We start from the raw sequence: 19,284 nt of genomic DNA, 5'->3' as shown, positions 1-19,284 counted from the left end.
CACAGGTAGCCAATCAAAGACAGCTGGTCCAAGACTATCACTAATTACAGACAGCATCCAGTAAAGAGGGCTCAGATAAGTGCCGCCATCTAGTGGGCCATAATCCTAACTATAGGTTATTGTCTGAAAATAGTGTAGGTTGTACGGTCGATTACCTTTAGTTTACGCGACAAAAACCCGACTCTCCACTAGAATAACTCTGCTTGCCCATGCCAGAGATCGTCTACTTGGGAACCGGTCGAAAAAAAGGATTATTAATGGTTCCTCTAGTTGGAGACTAAAAAAAGTGCATGTGGAGCATTTATCTCGGACTTCTTGCAGACTAGTAGGCAGCTTGCCTGAACCCTTAGCTAATCATAGATTAGCTAAGCTCACTTAGTTTTTCTAAAGAATAGCTGGCTCACTACTATCAGTAATTTTAATTGGCACTCGGAGAGGAGAGTATGTCAGACAACTGCTACCATTTCGTGATTCATAATCATGATATTGTAGGTTATCGTCCGACATAGTCGGTGTGCTCTATGGTCGATTTTCTGGAGTTTACGGGAATGACAAACCCGAATTTCCTGATTTTTTTTTCCAGACAGAATTTGATTAATTCAGGAACTGCTCGAAAAACAGTTCCTCTAGACAGTTAGGCGACTAGAAGCGAACTATAACAGTCTTTCTTTGGGCTGACTAGCGCTATTCATACAAATGCTATTTCTGCTTGAAAGTTGTCCTTCGAAACAATACGGGCAACAGCTAGAGATTTTGTCGCTGGGACAGTCCCTGAGTTTGCCGCCCCTTTCAATACACAACAAAAATACTACAAAAAGTCAAAACGACGTATAGGGAATTAAATTAAAACGCTATGTTTAATTTTAAAGTAAAACTTTAATTTCAACATTCTAAAACGTTATTTTTCATGCTTTTCTGTTAGCAAAATCGTCGTTGACATTGGCGAAGTCTATTTCATAGTAATGTAGATAATTCTTAATCAGTTTTATTTAGAAAAACTCCTCTCACAACTAGCAACACTTACAGCAATTGTGAGGAAAATTCGCAGTAGTATTACAATATTTGGGAATGAGTTCTCGAGACTGTATTTTAAAATTAACTGCAAAAGTTCAAAAGGTTCAAAGTGCCGCCAGGAGCGGACCTCCCCCTCCTCCACTCCCATAGTTACACTTCTGGGTAACCCTCGTATAACTCGGTACTTATACAACGCCGTTTTATCTTTTCATATATTTTTCACCGTGCGAATTAAAAGTCAAATTTTATCTTCGTTAAATTTGTGTCTCCCCGTATCGCTATGTAGTTATGTAATTTATTTATATCAAGGGAAATGCCCTTTTGCATGCATGTACATATTATTTATTTTATTTTATTTTTATTTTTTTTTGTGTGTAACGTCAATTGTTTACTTATAACGTGTTTATTGTTAAAAATTATCTTTGTATTCTGCCAGGAAAGTGCAATGCTTTTTTTTATGTAAAAAATTTATTTTACAATAATGGCCACTTAGAGGGGCTTTTGCGATATGATTGAAAACGAAATTAGTGAATTAATTGATTAGGAAATATATTTAAATTAGGAGAAACGTACAATTAATAAATGACGTAGAATCAAAATGCGGGGAAAGCTCTGCCGAAGATTCTGATTGTGATGAATCCGTTAAAGAATTCAGTTTAAAAAAACTAGCAGAAGGATTGGACTTGGCAATATTAATAACTAAACCAGCCGGAGTATGCAATGAGAATTATTTATATAATTATTTATATACTATTTATATAATTATTATACAAATAATTATATAAATATAATTATTTGTATAATTTGTAATTTTTATAATTTTATACTATGTATTTGTTTCATAGTTTATATATTTTCGTAACTTACATGAATTACCTAAATTAAATAAAAATAGATTTTTGTTGGATATGTCATTGTTGTTTATATAATTAAAAAAAAAAAACGATTTCGGAACATAACCCTACTTTTTCTATGTGATCTACGTCTCGCATAACGCGATTTATATAACGCGGCATTTCTATGGAACCTAACATCCGCGTTATGCGACGGTTACCTGTATTTACAAATAAGCGTTGATAACACAGTTTTTGTTTTTTTTTACTCTCTTTATTAATGTTTTATTTCTCCTTAACTTATTAAATAACTGGTACATGTTATCTTGTGTCATAGAGTGTGCCAATTTATGAGTTAATTAACTAGTAGACATTTCGAAAAAATAATTTTATATCTATTTCTTGATACAATGGAAATTGATATCAGCTAACGCCTTTTTAATCCCGGTTAGGGAGGGGGGGTGTTTAGCCTTATCTAACTGGATATGAATATAAAATGGACATGAAAGCTAATATCTGTCTCTGGGGTCGTGTGGTGCCATCTTGTGACAATATTTTGAAATAAATATCAGTTAAGCTATTTATCCACTATATCCAATCACAATAAGCCAACACATTTCTTCTAGAATCTACTTTCTTAGTGGCCATTGGGTACAAGTCCCGTCGTGGTGGATTACGATTGGTTAGTAGCAAATGAATAAATCCCTGTTGAAAGGGTGTTGAATCGCTCACGTTGTTCACCAAGTTGTACGCGAGGTGACAGTTTTGTGGTCATCACCTGGTTTGTATAGGCTAGGGTTTCCCAAATATCTGTTTAAAGATGCGGTGGGTCTTTGTATTCTTAATCGGATTGTGTCTATTCACAGGTAAATTTAATTTTTTTATTAATTTACGAGTAGTGAGGATTGATATAACTCGCACACTCTCCAGTTATATTATTTTATTCACCATTCTGAGTAAAAAGAAGTGTATGAACTCCGGAAAAAAAAATTCCTTTCTAGTATTCTGCATTGTAATTGTTATGTTGTATATTCGCTTTCAGAGTAAACATGAATACTATTTCGTATTCAATCATAAAATACATATGCCTGAGGCATATGTATTTTATGATTGAGACAGTTGTAGGTGTCCTCTCGCGATGAGTCTTCGGACTCCTTGGAGGTGTCACGAATAATAATAATGATAGTTTGAAGCCTGTTACGTTTCCTTTCATGAAATGCGATAGCAATGAAACGTGTGTTTAAAAAAAAAAAAAAAAAAAGGTTATTTTTCACATCATTTATTTTATTTATGAAATTAATTAAATTTCATCAATAAAATATATGATATGAAATAAAATCTTGTGTGAAATCGTAGGAATTCGTATTAGTGCTTCTTTAAGCACTTTAAAAAAAGTCTCCCACAACCAGCTTTGGCATGTTTTTTATCTGCTAAATCTTTTAGTCTAATATTCCAATGTTTCTATAATTATGAAACATTGGAATATTAGACTCCCCCCCTTTCAAAAGAGGTGAACACCCATTCCCTACAGACTACTTTTCTGAACTAAATTGCAAGTCCTCTGCTACTTGAAGGCTACTGTTGATGGGGAATGGAGTTTCCGTTCCCCATCAACGTTAGACTTCCCATTCCCAGCTCACTCATTCCCGAATCTAAGAGCTCGCTAATGAACCTTTTTTTAAGTGGGAAGCGTAGGATATTTTACCCCCTGCTGAAATATTTAAAACTTCAAAATTTTCGTATTTACTTGGGGGGGGGGGGGAAGAGGAAAGAATACATTTTCACTCATTGGAAATGAAATGCATTGCTGCTGGAATGGGTTTTATGGAATGCATTTAAATGCCTTAACACTGTTTGCCAACAACCTGAGGGTTGTTGGCAAACAGTATTAAGGCATTTAAATTAAGACATAAAATTAAAGGGCACGTGCTCATAACTAATTCAGTGAGCAAAACTTATGCTAGTCTTCATGAAACATGCAGTAACAACTACAGTTAGATAGGCTGAGAAATAACTGGTTGACACATTAATGCCATGCTGGGTTTGTTAAGGTAACTCTCCTAGAGTCCTTGAACAAGAGAAATTTATACCATTATTCAACTAATATTATGCAATACAATAAGAGGTATACAGGATATGATAGTACTACATGAAAAAAATTACATCATTACTAATTTCCTATCTACAAATTTCCTCCAAATCAGTCTGTTACTAGTCAAGACTCCAATATTATTAGATCTTATATTTCTGTCGTCTAAGGCACTTTGTACCGTATCAATCCACCTATATGTTGGTCTTCCTCTGGATCGTTTTGCTGACAACCTGGCAGAGAACACTTGTTTTGCTAATCTTTCTTTGCCCATTCTGTTTAAGTGACCATACCACCTGAGATTAGCTCTGCTAACACATTCCTCCTGGATGCTGACAATGTCAAGTTCTTTCCTAATATCCTCGTTTTTAATGATATTGCCATTGATGCCATCTGTTCACTTCTCTAATCTTTCTCAGGACTCTCGTATCTGTAGTCTTTGGTCAAGTGTTTTACTTCTAACCCAGCTCTCAGATCCATAAGTTAAAACTGGTTTGAACAGTCTTGTATACAGTTAATTTAGTGCTCAGACTAATTTCTCTCTTATTCCTTATGAATTTATTCAGTTGACTTCCCACCATACCAGCTTTACTGATTCTGTTGTCTATTTCTATATTTAATTTACCATCTTCACTAAAAATCATGCCTAAGTAGCTGAAATGTTTTACTTGTTCCACAGGTTCTCCGTTCACAACACACTTGACATTTTCAATGATTCTGACTATTTTCATTGTCTTTTTATTGCTGACTTTCATACCATATCTATTACAATAGTTATTCAATTTAGTCAGAGAATCTTGCAGCGGATTTATTTAGAAGTATAACATCATCCGCATAAAGCAAAGAGCTGACATTCACATCACCAATTTTCATATCATGTTTAATACCACTTTCCTTCATAATGCGATCCATATAGATAATGTACATCCTTCTTTCACACCAGATTTAACATTTAAACCATCTTATTGTAATTATTTCAATTCTAATTGCTGACTTGCAACTCAAATAAAGACCAAGTATTGCTTGATACCCATTGACACCATATAACTGTAGCGTATTGAATAGCTTCTCTCTTGGCACCTTGTCACATGCCTTTTCCAAATCGATAAAACTTAAATACAGATCTTTGCTATATTTCCATGCTTTCTCAACTATTTGTCATAAAGTGAAGATCTGATCCTGGCAGCCTCTATTTGGCATGAATCCAGCTTGTTCTTCACCAAGCTTTCCTTCCACAATTCTTCTCAACCGTTTCTCAAGTATACTTGCCTAGATCTTGCCAGGAACACTCAGTAGGGAAATACCTCTGTAATTCTCACATTCAGTTTTATTTCCCTTCTTATATATGGGTACTATGAGAGCTCTACTCCAATCATTGGGAATTCGTCCCTCTGTCCAGGCTTTCTGAACTATGCAGTGCAGCCACTGTAAGACTTATATACCACATTTAATGTGGTATATAAGTATACCAAATGCTAAGTATACCACATTAAATGTGATATACTTAGCATTTCTGGTCGAATATCATCTACTCCTGCTGCCTTTCCACATTTCAAGCCTTTGATGGCTTTTTCTACTTCAAGTATGGATATGCATGCCTGGTCAGTGTTTTTTACCACTGTGCTGTCATCGCTGCTTGTTTCATTTAGCAGTTTTTCAACGTAATTACTCCATACTTCAAGGATATCTTTTTCTCCCGTTTTCATGTCACCTTTATCATCTCTAATTCCTTTTACAGCACTCTTTCCTCCATTCTTAAGTTTCTTCAACAACCTCCAGAATATTTTGCCACCTTCTTGATATTTATTTTCTATATTCTTGCCAAAGTCCTCCCATGACTTTTGTTTAGCTAGTTTTACACACTGTTTAGCTTTCCTACATTTGTCTCTGTATTCTCAAAGAGCACAAGCTGACTTTTTTGCCAGGAACTTTTGATGTGCTTTCTTTTCTTTTACTGCCTCTTTAACTTCCTGTGTCCACCATGGAGTTCTAATTTTTCTATCCTTGCAGACAACTTCACCACATGCCTCTCTGGCAGAATCAATGTTTTCTTCAGAGCTTGCCACTGAATCTCCAAGGTTTGATTCCTGTTCTCATACTCTTTCATTTTTTTTTTTTTTTTTCTTGAAATATGTTTGTAAATTTTAGTCTATAGTTCACATCTGAGAGCTGCTCAACTTTTTATTTGCTTTTAAACTTTCTTACATGTTATTCTTTTCAATATGAAATTCAATTTTATCCTGCTCAAGACTAAATAGTGATCACTTCCAGTTTCAAATCATCTGTACACTTTGGTGTCCTGCACTAGGGAGAAAACATCACTATCAACAGTAACATTTTTGTCCCTGGTGCAGGACACCAGAGTGTACAGATGATCTGTACAGAGGATCAAGATTCAAGATTCTCTCCATGTGAATTTGTGCACATTTTTATGTTGGAACATGGTGTTAGTAATAATTAGTCCATGTCCTAAGCTGAAATCCAATAGATAATTGCCATTATTATTAGCTTTGCTCTTTTCTCCAAATTTTCCCAAAATATTTTTGTATGTCTCGCAATCATTTCCTACTCTGCTATTTAGATCCCCAACAAGCACCAACTTTTCCTTTTTCACTGTGTCAGTTGCTTTTTCTAAAGCCTCAAAAAAAATTCCTCCACTTTTACCTTAGTAAAACCTTCTGTGGGACCATAGGCACAAATAAGTCTCATTGTCCAATTCCCCATTCTCATATTTGCCCACATTACTCTACTTGAGACTCGCTGCCATTCAAGAAGATTAGCCTTGTATTTTGTGTTGAATACTATGGCTACTCCTTCTTTTCCTTGATTGTCATTGCCTGAATATAACATTTTGTATTTATTGCTCAGAAAGATCTCACCAGTTTTTGTCTTTTTTGTTTCAGTCACCCCTATTATGTCGATCTGGTACTTATCTAATTCCTCAGCTAGCTCCATTTCTTTGCCATTCAGGCTTCTTATGTTGATAGTACCGATCTTTAACTCTGATGTTGAGTTGGGGTTTGTTTTCAGATTTGTTCCAGTAGCTGACTTTTCGCTGTTCGCCCTGGTTCCCTGGCGAAAACAACGGGGGCCTTGTTTAACCGGGCGACGCCCCAGCCGGCATGAAATTTTGTCTTTAGGTAAGGGAAGAATATCAATGCCATGAAAAAAAGTTTCATGTTTAATCTCTAGAGCAAGGTTTTTATACTATGTAAAAAAAAAAAAAAAAAAAAAAATTGATAAAATAGGAAAAAAATCCTTGACTCACTCACAGTACTAATGTCAATAGGCCTATAACCTTATATATATATATATATTCATTTTTTAAATTAACTGACTTAAACCCGAGAATTATAACACAATGACATTTATTTGAAAAAAACGCAACATGTTTCGTCAAAAATGACTTCTTCAGGCGATAAGAACATAGAAAGACAATAAAAGACACTTAAATTAACATTGACACACTCTAAAGCTATACAACTATAAAGCCATAATATTCGACTGTAAATTACAGTTATGAGCTTGAACTACAGTCCGAGTTAAAGTTCTATTGTTGTACACCTGTGCGTGTGTGGAATCACACGATCTCCAGTATCTAATAGTAGAGTTGAAAGAGTCTGCCAAATTATAGCTAAGATTATTATTCAAATGAAAAGGGTCTAAGGTGATTTCCCTTGACTCTACAATGCGGCGCTCTATTTCATCATCAGCTATGATGAAATAGAGCAATATATATATATATATATATATATATATATATATATCAGGGCAAGTTGAGTAAACTTTATGTGAATAAGGCTGTAGTGCTTGATATCGCTATTTTTGGGTGGTGATAATATTAAAGCTTTGAAATGTAGGCCAATGTGTCCATTGCATTTGTCATTACTAAAACACAGCCACCCTTAGGAAACATGTCCATCACAGAATGTCGCTTATCAACAGGGTTCTGAATCTCGATCCTTTAACACTTTTGATAAGCGACATTCTGTGATGGACATGTTTCCTAAGGGTGGCTGTGTTTTAGTAATGACAAATGCAATGGACAAGGGAGGTAATCTAAAAATTCTGCATACACAGTGAAATTTTTAAATTTTGTAGACGGTAACTGCAAAATTAGTTATAAACTGGTAACTAATCTGGAATGGATGAGGTTGGATAGATTAGTGTGTTTGTGTGTGTGTTGGATTGGAGATGAGTTGTGTGTGTCAGGTATAAAATTATTGGAGAATGATTTGATACCTGACACATCAACAGCCCCTTGGAACAGAAGAGGCAGTCTGTTTCAAGGGGCTGTTGATGTCTGACATTATATTAATAACTTGAAGTCTTGAATGGCGATTTGCAGATGATGGAAGTAGAAGAATGCAGAGCAAAGCAGAATAGCTTTTTTAAGTCTTGAATAGACTAGCAGAATGAGCAAGCAAGTGGGGGTTGCCAATTCACTGTAGTAATGTTCTAAAATTCAGAAAGCATAGATGGAATACTGTGTATTCCATCTATATCCATAGGTCGTATGCAATGCGTAGTGTATTCTCAAATCATCTACTCAACTTGCTCCCCCCCCCCCAATATTTTAAATCCTGAGTGCACTACTGATCCTTAAGACATTTTCATCTCATTATAGATCAGCCTAGCTTAATTCTCATAAATAAAATAAAAAAATCCATATTTTTTACTAGTTTTGAAAAAAAATGTTTTTTAGTGCATGATTTGTTCTTTATTTTTGTTAGAAAACTTGTACAATGTTTATCTTATGTACATATTCTGTTTTTTTATCTATTTTCTTGCGAAGTCTAAATTTTACCATCTGGCCTTTAGAATAAGGTTGCTTACTGCCTGGTGTAGATGATGGTAGTACTGTTGTGTGCAGAGAAGTAATATTAGCATGCTCTCTTGCAATTACTGTTAATAGGTGCCACATGATGAGCCTCAGGTTCAAATTGTCAGGATTGATGGTGGAAATAACTTTTTTTTTTTTTCATAATTGTTAACACATTACCTTTTTTTTTTTTTTAGTTATTTTACTTTCACAGCCATGAGGCTTGACTATTTGAGAACAATTTACAGGTTCTAAAATACTTGTGGTTTTTTTCTTATCCATATGAAGGTTTTTTAACTCTGAATTAGCAGGCAGATCTTTTAAACAAAGCATGTTGATTATACATGTACTAGAGACTTCTGCTTCTTAAATTCTTTAACTGGAGTGAAATTTATTATTATTGTCAAAGACTCATCTGGGAGTTCCTTTTATCACGCACACATCTCATCATACCGTGTCTTAAACACACTCAAACTCCTTGCAGCCACCAACTCTCAGGCAAGGCATTCCAATCATTCACAACTCTGCATGAAAAAAACCTGCCTCTCACACCCTCTTTATACAGTTTCCGGGGATGACCTCTGGTTCTCCCCTGATCTCCCACTATTCTCTGTAGAACTTCTCCACCATTGATCTTATAACAACCCTTTTACCAACTTGTAGGTCTCTATTATATCTCCTTCTCTCCACCAGAGTCTGCAAATTACATCTTCTCAATCTTTCCTCCATACTAAACATTCCAGAGGTCAGAAACTACCTTAGTCAGTCACCTTTTTTGGACCCTTTCCAACATCTCTTCGTCCTTCTGAAAACCCGGTGACCAAATCTGGGCACAATATGTGTGGCTTAATCAAAGCCTTATACAACGGAACAAAAATCTCTCTACTTCTACACATCAGTGTCCTCTGCATCATTCCCAGAAGTCTGTGTTGTCTTCACCATTTTGGCAATGTGTCCTCTAAATTTTAGATCCTTATCCACTATCACCCCCAGATCTCTTATTTCCTCTACCTCCAACAATGTATTCTTACCAAGCATAAATTCTGCATCCTATCTTTGTTTTTCCAAATTTTAAAACCTTACATTTTGCAACATTGAATTTGCATCCCCATTTGCTTGCCCAATCACTCAATTTATTCAAGTCTTCTTGCAAGGCCACATCTTCACTACTCTTTATGGTTCGTCCCAACTTTGCATCATCTGCAAACAACTGAATATCTCCATCCAAATCTTTGCCAATATCATTAATATACAACTTAAATAGTAATTGTCCTAAAACAGAAATACTCCTTATCCTGAGTAATTGAGTGAATTTTTATATACAGCTGAAAGAACTCTCCATATTCAGTGTTTTTCTAACTTTTTTTTTTTAGTTGAACATTCGTAAAAACTTCATGTAAAAATCCATCCCAAGCTGCCTTGATCATAGCTATGATTGGCAACATAGCTTGGCTGTAATAATGGCCTAATTAGTAAGGCACAGACATTGACTTCATTTTAATTAGTATAACAATTTTCTTGTGCATTTCTTTTGCTTCACGAAATTAAATTCTAAATATTGGTAGAACACATCTTTTAAAACTGGTTCTGTACATTTTCAGCTCAGTGCTCAAGAAATGATGTTTTGAATATCTAATGGCCAGAAGCAATGAATAGAGTAAAATTTGTATCTCATCATATACCTGATATGTATTCTCAGGTAATATACAGGATATTATGATAGTAATGCTTGTAATCTTTTCATGTAGTAACTTCCTATCTACACTTTTCTTCTAGATCTTATCTGTCAGGACTCCAGCATTGTCAAATCTTATTTCACTTGTTTAATGGACTTTCAGTGCACCTTGATTTTGGTCTTTTCTGCCATCCTCTCTCTCAAAAAGTTCTTTTTGCTACCCTTTCCTCTCTCATTCTATTTAAGTGAACCATACCATCTGAGATTAGCTTCTCTGACACTCCTGAATGCTAAAAATGTCAGGTTCTTCCAATTTATTTTTTTCTCCCTTATTGATTCCATCTGTTCACTCCTTTCATCTTTCTTAAAGCCAATATCTCATCTCCAGTCTTTGATAAAGTGTTTTATTTCTAACCCAGCTCTCAGATCCATAAGTTTAAAATTTGTCTGAACATGTTTGTGTATAGCCAGTTTAATGTTTTTGACTAATTTCTCTTAACCCATGTTGAATTTTAACTGAATAAAATTTACATATCTAGAGTTAAAGATTGGCACCATCAATATAAGAAGCATCTGTGGAAAAGAATTGGATAAGTACCAGATCAACATGAGTTACCAAAATGAAGACAAACTCACAAAATCTTTTTAAGCAACAAATACAAGATGTTGTATTCAGGCAACAACAGTCGGAGAAAGATATAGTAACTGTAGTATTGATGAACACTAAATGTGAGAATCGTCTTGAATGGCATCAAGGAGTGGCATAGGCAGATATCAGAATGGGGAACTGGACAGTGAAAGTTGTGTGCCTATGGTCTTGCAGAATCTTCTAAAGAAGTAGAAGAATATTTCAAGGCATTAGAAAAAGCAGATGACAAAAGGAAAAATTCGTCCTTGTTGGTGATCTAAAGAGCAGTGTAGGAAATGATTACCAGAGATGCTTTTGGAAAATTTGGTGAAAAGAGCAAGGTTAATAATAATGGTAAGTATCTGCTGGATTTCCATTCAGGATGTTGACATAGTTGTTACAACGTTCCAACATAAAATTGTACAGAAAATGTACATGTATGGTAAATGAGACGTGATAGGGTTATTTCGCACTGGCTCAAGACATAAGTGCATACAGAGAATTTGAAATTATAGGTGATCATCATTTAGTGTTGAGCAGGATAAAATTAAATTTCATATTGAAAAGAAGTGTATAAAAACACTTTTTTTTTTTTTTTTTTTTTTTTTAAGCAAGGTTTAGCTGCTTTTAGAGGCAAACAATAGACTCAAATACATAAATCTTATTTGATAACAAGAACCAAATCATGAACATTGGCGAACGCTGAAGAAAATATTAATTCTGCTAGAGGCATGTCGTGAAGTTGTCTGTAAGGATAGAAAAAATCAGAACTCCATGGAGGCAGTCAAGGGAAAGAAAGCATATCAAAACATAGCTTGTATAGCATAGCTATGTTTTCTTAAAGAATGTAGAGAAAAATGTAAGAATGTGAAGCACTATATAAAATTTGGCTAAACAAGTCACTCGAAGATTTTGGTAAGAAAATAAATGAAGGTGACAAAATATTATGCAGGCTATTGAAAAAGTTTTAGAAATGAATGAAGAGTATTCTTCATTTCTAAAACTCTTCATTTACTCTCTATGAAGAGTTTTAGAAATGAATGAAGGTCAGAAGGTAAGAGGAATCAGATGATAATGGTGACATAATAACTGAAGATACGATATTCTACATTGTCTGCAGTGAAGGTTTACTAAATGGAACAAGGTGACAGCACAGCAGTAGAAAATGCTCAACAGGAATACATATCAATACTTGAAATAGAGAAAAAAAAGCAATCAAATCTAAAATGTGGAAGACAGTTGGAGTTTGTGGATTATATTTGACCAGAAATGCTGAAATATGGAAGTATAAGTTCCACAGTGGCTAAACTGCATAATTCAGAAGGTCAGGTTTCAAGGGTGGAATTACAGATTGTTTTATTTCTCTTTTCATAGATAAAGAGCACCACTCAATGAGAATTAGAGGAATTTTCTAACTTATTGTTTCTAGTAAGATTTATACAAATATTGAAAAACTGCTAAGAAGAGAAGCTTGAAGAAAAATAACTTTGGTAGATAACTAAGGTACTTTCTTTTGCTTCCAGATGTCAATTTTATTATTGACCAACTATGATTCCTATGAAATCCCAGATCTCTTTTTGACTAGTTTTCATTTGGGTCTCTGTTCCTCTGAATTTAGTGGACTAGGTTTCAGACTATATAGGAAAGATCAGTGTCTACTTTTCAAGTATATCAATCTCATACACAAGAGATTGCAACCCATGAGTGGTGTGTGTGCAAGTGGTTTAGGAGAAGGAATCTAATACCATTTTATTGAAGAGCTGAGGATTGTTAGGGAAATCAGTAGGCTCTTCCTAAAGGGGAGGGAATAGAAGTGAATGTGGAGATAAAATGGTTTTGATAAGTTTTATAGCTTAAGGGTATATGGATAATGATTGGTAGCTGCTCTTGTTTGCAGTGTGGTAGCCAGTTCAGTGGAGAAGCACCCATGAAAATCTATACATGACACATACAAAAACTGTATGAGAATGTGATTTGGAAGGAGTGAAAAGGGTCCTGTGTTGGATATAGTTCAGCATTTGGGAAATTTAGTGCATCATCCCAATTGTGAGAACAACATATGAAGGTTGGGATAGAGTTAGTCATGTGCAGGGAATGAAAGAATGGCTTCATGGAGGCCAGATATGATTAGTCAAGAGATAGTCACTGATCTTGATTTAATGATTGCAATAATCCCATAACTAAAAATAATTAACAAGAATTTCATTTCCAAGAAATGACAGGATTGAAGAATTGAATAATAACATGGAAATTAACTCGATATGAAAAATGGCAAGTTTTTAAGGTAAGCTTTATAGAAGAACATAAAGCTTGCTTATTGCCATCTGCCATATGTAGTGAGTTTATTCTGAAAGAAATGGGTCTAAATGTTTGTATTGAACATAACCTTTCTTATTGGCTGAATACTTAAGCTTATGTATATAAACATAATTTTTTTTTTTAACAAAAAAAAAAAAACTAAAATGAACATATATAAATAATACTTACAGCATTTGGTTTATTGAAACAATTCCTGGACTTATGTTTTGATCATGTGAAAGCAATCCATTTAATGAAAAAGTAATCCATGCTTTATTGTTCATAGTTTGTAAGTGGTTTCATCTACTTGTACAACTTGATTTCCAAATCAGAAATTAACCTTCGCTGAACAAAGAAATGCATATTAAGATACTGTTCTATGTTGGCTTCCTTTGAATTTTTATTTCAGTTATATAGTATACAATAAATGCTTCAACCTATATTGATATATTATACTTGCCAAATAGATTATAATAATTAAATTAAACTGAGCTCATCCTTCACAAAATTATTGAAATTTGTGGAATTTAAATTTTCATAAGATACTCTGTATTAAACATTTCATGTATCAGCTAAGACTTGTATTTTAATGCTGATTTAATATTTACAGGTATATGTTTAGCTGAAGATGTTAGTGAAGAAGCTGAGGTTAATCCTGATTTGGGTAGTAGCAGGGAAGGTTCTAGAACTGATGATGAAGTAGTTCAAAGGTACATAAAATTTGAATCTTTTGCTAAAAAGTTTCTCAAGAGAATGATCTTAAAGTAGTCCACAAAATATCAGTTTTTTTTTCTTAAATGATTTTTTTGCAGTTTGCTTTACACTAGGTCAAGAGTTTAGTTTATTTTTGCATAAACCTTAAATGAGTGTGAAACTGTATTAAAGTCCAGACTTTTTTTTTTGATATGAAAAACATACAATAAAGCTTGCTTTGGACTTAAATCAGTGATAACCCTCATGCCAAAATCACAAAACTGGTCTCAAATTTTTCACAGCTTGCATACCAGTTTAATTTAGTTTTAGAGTTCGTGTGTAGAGGCTTAAGTGCAGTGAGGACATCATGTTGGAGGCTTAATGGATTTTTTACAACACTCAAAAAGAATTAAAATAGAATTTAATACTTCCTATATTTCGTCCTAGTCACTAGGACATCTACGGGGATTACAAAAACAGTTAATGTAACATACACAAAAATAAACAATACTGAGCCCAACCACGTGGGTGACACTAAAGTCCTATCTAGTTGGAGCGCCCTCTAAGGGCAGTAGTAGGTGGCCTGGAATGTAAGGTGGGACCTCTGGTGATGAGTGTTTCCCAAATCTTCGGAAGCTTAATACAACTGTATTTATTCAGATTTGGTTGGTTTTTGAGAGCTGCTGTGGCTTCCAAGAAAAGTCTCTCTTTCTTGAGGTGGAGCATGGTGGTTTTCTTCCAGGCTTGGCTGACTATGTTTTGGATACCACCCACAGGGTATCTTGGAGCACAGAGAGAATTTCAAAAAATAAAAAATAAACACGTCAAGAAATATAACAACCTGGTTAAAGACAAACCATAACCACAAATTCAACCGCTCCATACAGTAATAAACCTCTCTTTCAAAAGGCTCAACGACGATGCCATCAGCGCCCTTTGCCTCGGCGTAATTTTGCCGTCGCTCCGAAAGAAGTGCCGGTGCTTGACGTAATGGTTAACATCAAACGGGGGATCGGTTGCTTACCATTGGAGATGGCCAACAACATCCTCGCTCATTCATCGCCGCCAAAAAGTAATTTATCTTATGCCCAACGCACTGCTCTCCTGAAACTACGGAAAGAAAAAAGTATCGTCATCACTAGAGCGGATAAGGGTAATGCCACAGTTGTTCTTAACACCAGTGAATACAATCGTAAAATGAACGTTATACTCAGCGATCGCGCTACTTGCATCCCGCTAGAACATGGCCCCACAAAAACGCAAGTTAAGAAATTAAAAATCTTGCTTTAAAAAAGTATCTTCCTGGCCCCCTGACGTTACGAAAAAACTTAAACCGTTCCACTCCCCCCCCTCGAATTTACGGTTTACTAAAAATCCACAAACCCAATTCCCCACTCAGGCCTATAGTAGATGCCACCAATGCACCTTGCTATAGACTGTCTAAACAGCTGGCCAACTCTCTGACCCCTCCCCTCACCGGAAGGTACACTTCCTTTATAAAAAAAACTCGCTTTAAAGCCCTCACAGAAAATTTAACCTTGAATAAGACAGACATATTGGTAAGCTTTGATATCTCCTCTAAGGTGTCAGTTAAGGGAATACCAATATTCCCTTAACTGACACCTTTTCTCTCTTAGAAAATATTTTTCCCCCCCGACATCTTAGATCTCTTTTCCTTTGCCATTAACTCTGGGTATTTCTCTTGTAGAACAAAATCTACAAGCAGATAGAGGGAACCGCCATGAGTTCCCCCCCCTCTCACCCCCTTGCCAATTTCTATATGGAATATTTTGAAAAACGAGCCATAGACTCGGCCCCACTCAAACCTATCTGGCTAAGATATGTAGATGATGTGTTCTCTATTTGGCCTCATGGCCCAGACATGTTAGATTCCTTCCTCAGTCATCTCAATAACCTACATCCAAGAATCCAGTTTACTATGGAAAAGGACAAGAACAATTGCTTACCCTTCCTAGACACCTTAGTCATACGCCTGCCTAATGATACACTTGCCTTCACTGTATACAGAAAACCCACACACAGGCAGATACATTCACAAACTCTCCCACCACCACCCCTCTCAACAATTTGGCATTATTAAAATTCTTACCAAAAGAGCCCACAATCTTTGTTCCAGTGGAACCACCCTCACTACTGAGCTTAACCACGTACACAACACTTTCCTCTCCAATGGCTACAGTGATCACAGTATCAAAAAAATAATCAACTCCTCCCCCATTCCCCATCCTTTTTGTCAACAAGAATTTAAAAATGCCATCGCCATACCCTACATTTGTGGCACATCCAAAAAAAATAGCCATGATACTAAAAAAGTACAACCTACACACAGCATATAAGCCCCACTACAAACTTGCTACCCTTATCCGTTCTACGAAAGATCAGCTCCCTCCTCTCTCTCTCTGCCTGGAGTTAACAAAGTACCCTGTTCCTGTAAGCTGGCGTACTTTGGACAGACGGGCAGATCAGCATCCATCCACTTAGAAGAACACGTCTTACATCTGCAAACACAACTATGGCCATTCAGGCTTGGCTGACCATGTTTTGGATACCACCCACAGGATATCTTGGAAGAAAACCACCATGCTCCACCACAGCAAATTCAAGAAAGAGACTTTTCTTGGAAGCAGCAGCAGCTCTCAAAAACCAACCAAATCTGAATAAATACGGTTGTATTAAGCTTCCGAAGATATGGGAAATACTCGTCACCAGAGGTCCCACGTTACATTCCAGGTCACCTACTACTGCCCTTAGAGGGCGCTCCAACTAGATAGGACTTTAGTGTCACCCACGTGGTTGGGCTCAGTATTGTTTATTATTTGTGTATATGTTACATTAACTGTTTTTGTAATCCCTGTAGATGTCCTAGTGACTAGGACGAAATATAGGAAGTATTAAATTCTATTTTAATTCTTTTTGAGTGTTGTTAAAAAAAAAAAAATCCATTAAGCCTTCAACATGATAGTTTTAGAGTGGATAGTAGACTCTATAGTAGACCAATTTGCTTCAGGCACATGATTTTTCCATGACCATTCTGCTTCTTACATCAGCAACTAAATGTTCTTCTTGCCAATATTGTGTATTTTAACTTGCTTTTGGATTTAAAAATATTAACTTCAACATATTACAGACTAGTTTTGGTTATAGAAACAGTTTCAGTGGTACTGTTAGGTCACTAAAACTTAGGTTTGAAGAAAAGACCATCTTACTTCAAGCATTGTTGCTCTATATAGCAATAGGCTAAAATGATTTTGATGCAGATTTTTTTTTTTTTTTTTTTTGAGGGCTAGTTAACTTGTAAGAGACTTTAGCTGTAGGAATGTTAATCCTAAACTATCTTTTAGTACGTTGATAGTCTGTAAAATTTCTGTATTTCATTGAACAAAGCACTTTGAATTGTCCTGTTTTTGGTATTTTTAGTCATAATTAAAAAAAAAAGGTATGTATCGAAAATTATTGAGTAGCTGAGGGAACACCGATGTATTATGTGATTTACGTAACAGCATACCTGTTATTTGTTCGTAGTTTTTTTTTTCCTAAACTTGCTTGATTGGATGAATGATTCGAGAAGAAACTCAGTGCTAATGTATTAAAATTGAACAGCGCCACTTTACGAAGGCCAACATTTTCTGCTAATGACATTCAGTGGTTTTTGTTGAGTAATGTATTTTACTCATTTGGGATACCATTTTTTGAAGAGAAGGAATAAACTTATTTGCTTAAGATCTTGTAATATAATGCATTTTTAATTTCACTTACACTATATTGCTTTGCTAATTGTCAGTTTCACTAATTAAAAACACCTTAGGACTAGATGCATGTTTTTTCTCTTATTTCACTAGAATGTAATTTAGCAGTAGTGATCCAGATTTATTGCTTGCTCTATATCACTTATGTAGTTTCATTCCTGTTATGAATCCAGTTACCAATATATAAGCCAACTTATTTCAAAAACCTATCATTTTTCACTCTGTTAGCTCTAAGATTTATAGTTAAATTGTGGACATGTTTTGCTTGAGGGATACTGTCACTAACCTATTTTTCTCAGGCTAATTTGCTTCTTTTGCAAAGTAAAATCAGTTTCTGTAAGGAGAAACCTAATCTCTGCAGTCTCGGTGTGGCATATACCAGACCAACTTTTCAAACATGGTCTTTTCATATCAAATTGTTATTTATGAAATATTTTGATTCTTGCACTAGCAACAACAGAAGCATTAAATACGTGAGATTTTTAAAATGAAATATATATTGATCTTTAATTGACCATGATTTATAAACATCTAATACAAGTTTTGCTGATGGGTCTGTCTGGCTTCTTCAGGGCTTATAAACGGTGAGAGAAAAAAACTCAAAGTGGTTAGCAGAGAAAATGGAGTAACACTATCATATAAGTTAAACATTTAAAACAGAACGCGTAACATTACATGTATGGAGCGTGTTGTGTTGGTCACTGTTATGAGAGCACATTCTGTAGTTTTCAGCGAAAATAAAATAAATTCTAGCAGACTGAGTGATCTTAAGGTTTTCCATATCAGCTATTATCCCATGGTTTCTGCGAAGATTTTACTCCAGAATGCAGAACTACAATGGCTTCCTTGAAATTTCTACAACTGAAATCTTTTAGGTAAGGAGCTGCTATCTCAATCAAATGTTATTGTTAGTAATTGCAAAATGATGGGCTAGACCTGAGGTGTCTGTTCTGTTGTTATTAACATCTCAATGTTATTTTTTTTTTTTTTGGATTTCGAGGCTTCTCAACATCTGTCCTATGGAGATTGTCTGCTAACAGGTCCCTGTAATGTTCACCATTCAGTGTTTGTAAGCACATGGGATGTTGTACACTCGGCATATTTGAAAAAAGCATTAATGTCTTTTGGTGATCTTAAAATGTGATGGACATTCTTGACCGGTTTGAACGCAACTCTGATGTTGAAAGGTTTAAACAGTTTTGCTATCTTTTTGGACACTGTACCTGCATTAATATCTCTGATATGAGTAATTTCATCATAGTTCTTTTTCTTCTGAGATGATGTTCGTGGCTTATATTTTTGAGCATATGTATTATGCTGAGCTTCTGGGAAATATAGAGTTGATTTGAAATGAAGGTAGTGTCCAATGTGTGGTTTGTGGTAGACTGTTAGTTTGATATGTTCATCTGCTAGTTTCTTGATTAAATCTTTCAACAACAGAGTTGTGTTCAAACTGGTCAAGACT

At 35.2% G+C, this 19,284-nt stretch overlaps 1 protein-coding gene across 1 annotated transcript in view; it reads left to right on the top strand.

Annotated features, from left to right (window-relative positions):
• Positions 1 to 2,501: 2,501 nt before the first annotated feature.
• Positions 2,502 to 19,284, top strand: part of Gp93 (heat shock protein 90 Gp93) — a 71,467-nt gene continuing 54,684 nt past the window's right edge. Inside the window, exons 1-2 of the mRNA XM_090401056.1 lie at positions 2,502 to 2,713; positions 13,970 to 14,069. Coding sequence (XP_090257182.1) covers positions 2,668 to 2,713; positions 13,970 to 14,069 — 146 coding nt within the window. The 5' untranslated portion in view covers positions 2,502 to 2,667. The remainder of the gene's footprint in view (positions 2,714 to 13,969; positions 14,070 to 19,284) is intronic.

The sequence above is a fragment of the Typopeltis vanoorti genome, chromosome 11, assembly GCF_054136105.1.
Source record: "Typopeltis vanoorti isolate ZY-2024b chromosome 11, IOZ_Tvanoo_1.0, whole genome shotgun sequence".
Taxonomy (NCBI): Eukaryota; Metazoa; Arthropoda; class Arachnida; order Uropygi; family Thelyphonidae; genus Typopeltis; species Typopeltis vanoorti.
The sequence above is the reverse complement of the archived record's forward strand: the minus strand, read 5'-3'. Positions and strand labels throughout refer to the sequence as shown.